General features: G+C 44.2%; 1 protein-coding gene across 1 annotated transcript in view; it reads left to right on the top strand.

Moving 5' to 3' along the window:
- The window catches only part of LOC107576921 (protein furry homolog-like), a gene marked incomplete at both ends in the record, with an annotated part of 14,363 nt that extends 12,731 nt beyond the window's left edge, over positions 1–1,632 (top strand). Inside the window, 5 exons of the mRNA XM_016263043.1 lie at positions 22–186; positions 292–378; positions 520–788; positions 1,160–1,364; positions 1,508–1,632. Of these exons, the coding sequence (XP_016118529.1) occupies positions 22–186; positions 292–378; positions 520–788; positions 1,160–1,364; positions 1,508–1,632 (851 nt within the window). The remainder of the gene's footprint in view (positions 1–21; positions 187–291; positions 379–519; positions 789–1,159; positions 1,365–1,507) is intronic.
- Between the last annotated feature and the right edge of the window lie 60 nt (positions 1,633–1,692).

Raw genomic sequence — 1,692 nt, 5'->3', positions numbered from 1 at the left:
GTATTTTTAAATACTTTTTAGAGCCCATCTCTCCCTCTGGAGCGATCTCCTCTCTGGACGGTTCTGCATGTGGTGGAGGGTCTGGCTCTGGTCGTGCTGTGCAGCTGTCGACCAGCAACACGCAGACTCGCTGTCAATGTCCTCAAAGAAGTCCGATCACTGCACACAGCCCTCGGCATCGCTAAGGTAACCATCTGCTCTAAATGACTTCCTGTTATTCACCTACATGAGGTGACATTGTTTTGTTTGCACTTCATATTCATTGCTTTGTCTTGTTTCTCTCTCTCTCAGGGAGATGAGGAGTTGGCTATAGAAGTGATGGACAGATTGAGTGCTTCAGTCCTTGAAAGCTTTATTCACCTTACTGGGGCCGATCAGGTGAGGGAATGCAGGACATTATGTGTTTTTGGATGTTGGTGTCCCCTCCACACTGGAATGCTTAGAAAGCTTCTGCCCAAAACCAAAAAGTACAAATGAAACTATATCAGGGTTATCTTTTTTTGCCCCTTTTCACTGTAGACGAATCTGCTGTTCTGTCCCAGTGGAATAGACCTTCAGACTCTGGCAGAGTGGAGCTCATCTCCCATCAGCCACCAGTTTGATGTGGTAAGCCCCTCCCACATCTGGGTGTTTGCCCATGTGACTCAAGGTCAGGACCCCTGGGTCATCAGCCTGTCTAGTTACCTGCGGCAAGAACACCTGCCCAAGCACTGCCCCACTGCGCTGAGCTACGCCTGGGTCTTTGCCTCCACACGCCTTCAGCTGCTCTCGCCACAAGTCGACATCAAGTATGTTTTTACATTCAAATGTGTCTCTAGTAGTGCTGGGTGACTTGGGTAAAAAAAAATACTTATACAGTATCTCAATGTTTTTAGTCTATATTTGTTAGCCATTGTTGTCAGATAGATAAAAAAAATTTAAAGACATAAAATTTGATTAAACATCCAGGTAATAATAAAGACAGACATTTCCACACGGTTTTCACTATATTAATGTGAGAATTAATAATATTTCATACTTTTCTTTTATATACTTAATAATAAACAGCCATGTGACTGCATAAAAATCATTATTTTTTTATTTGGCAAACTTGTTTGTATATGATGTATTTCTGTAAGCCAGATTATGTGACTTTCCTGTGTGACCTTTGACCTTGCAGCAGCCCGATCAATGCTAAAAAGGTGAACAGCATGAGCAGTAGCAGTGACTCATATGTGGGACTTTGGAGGAACTACCTAATCCTCTGCTGCAGCTCTGCCACCTCTTCCACATCTTCATCTTCATCGGCCCCCGGCTCTGTCCGCTGCTCCCCACCTGAGACGCTGGCATCCACCCCAGACAGCGGATATAGTTACGACTCAAAGGTCGAGGTCACAGCACCCTACCAGCTCTAGTGTCAGATGCAATAATTAGTATTGTTAAATGTGAAATATTTGCACATTGCCTGATTTGGGACACCATATTTGAAATGATTAACAAGTTTGTGTACATGTGTGTGTCTTTGCAGATCATTAGCATTCCGTCCCCTTCCTCCTTGTTCAAGCATGTGGTTCCCATGATGCGCTCTGAGAGCATGGACATCACTGAGTCTCTCGTCCTGGGGCTTGGCCGGACCAACCCTATTGCCTTCAGGTATGTCTTAAGATCACCTGATAAAGCTCAGAAAAAAATCTACAAAATATGCTTTACACA

This window comes from Sinocyclocheilus grahami, unplaced genomic scaffold (genome assembly GCF_001515645.1).
Source record: "Sinocyclocheilus grahami isolate Dianchi unplaced genomic scaffold, SAMN03320097.WGS_v1.1 scaffold4651.1, whole genome shotgun sequence".
Classification (NCBI taxonomy): domain Eukaryota; kingdom Metazoa; phylum Chordata; class Actinopteri; order Cypriniformes; family Cyprinidae; genus Sinocyclocheilus; species Sinocyclocheilus grahami.
This window is presented reverse-complemented; position numbering and strand designations above follow the sequence as displayed.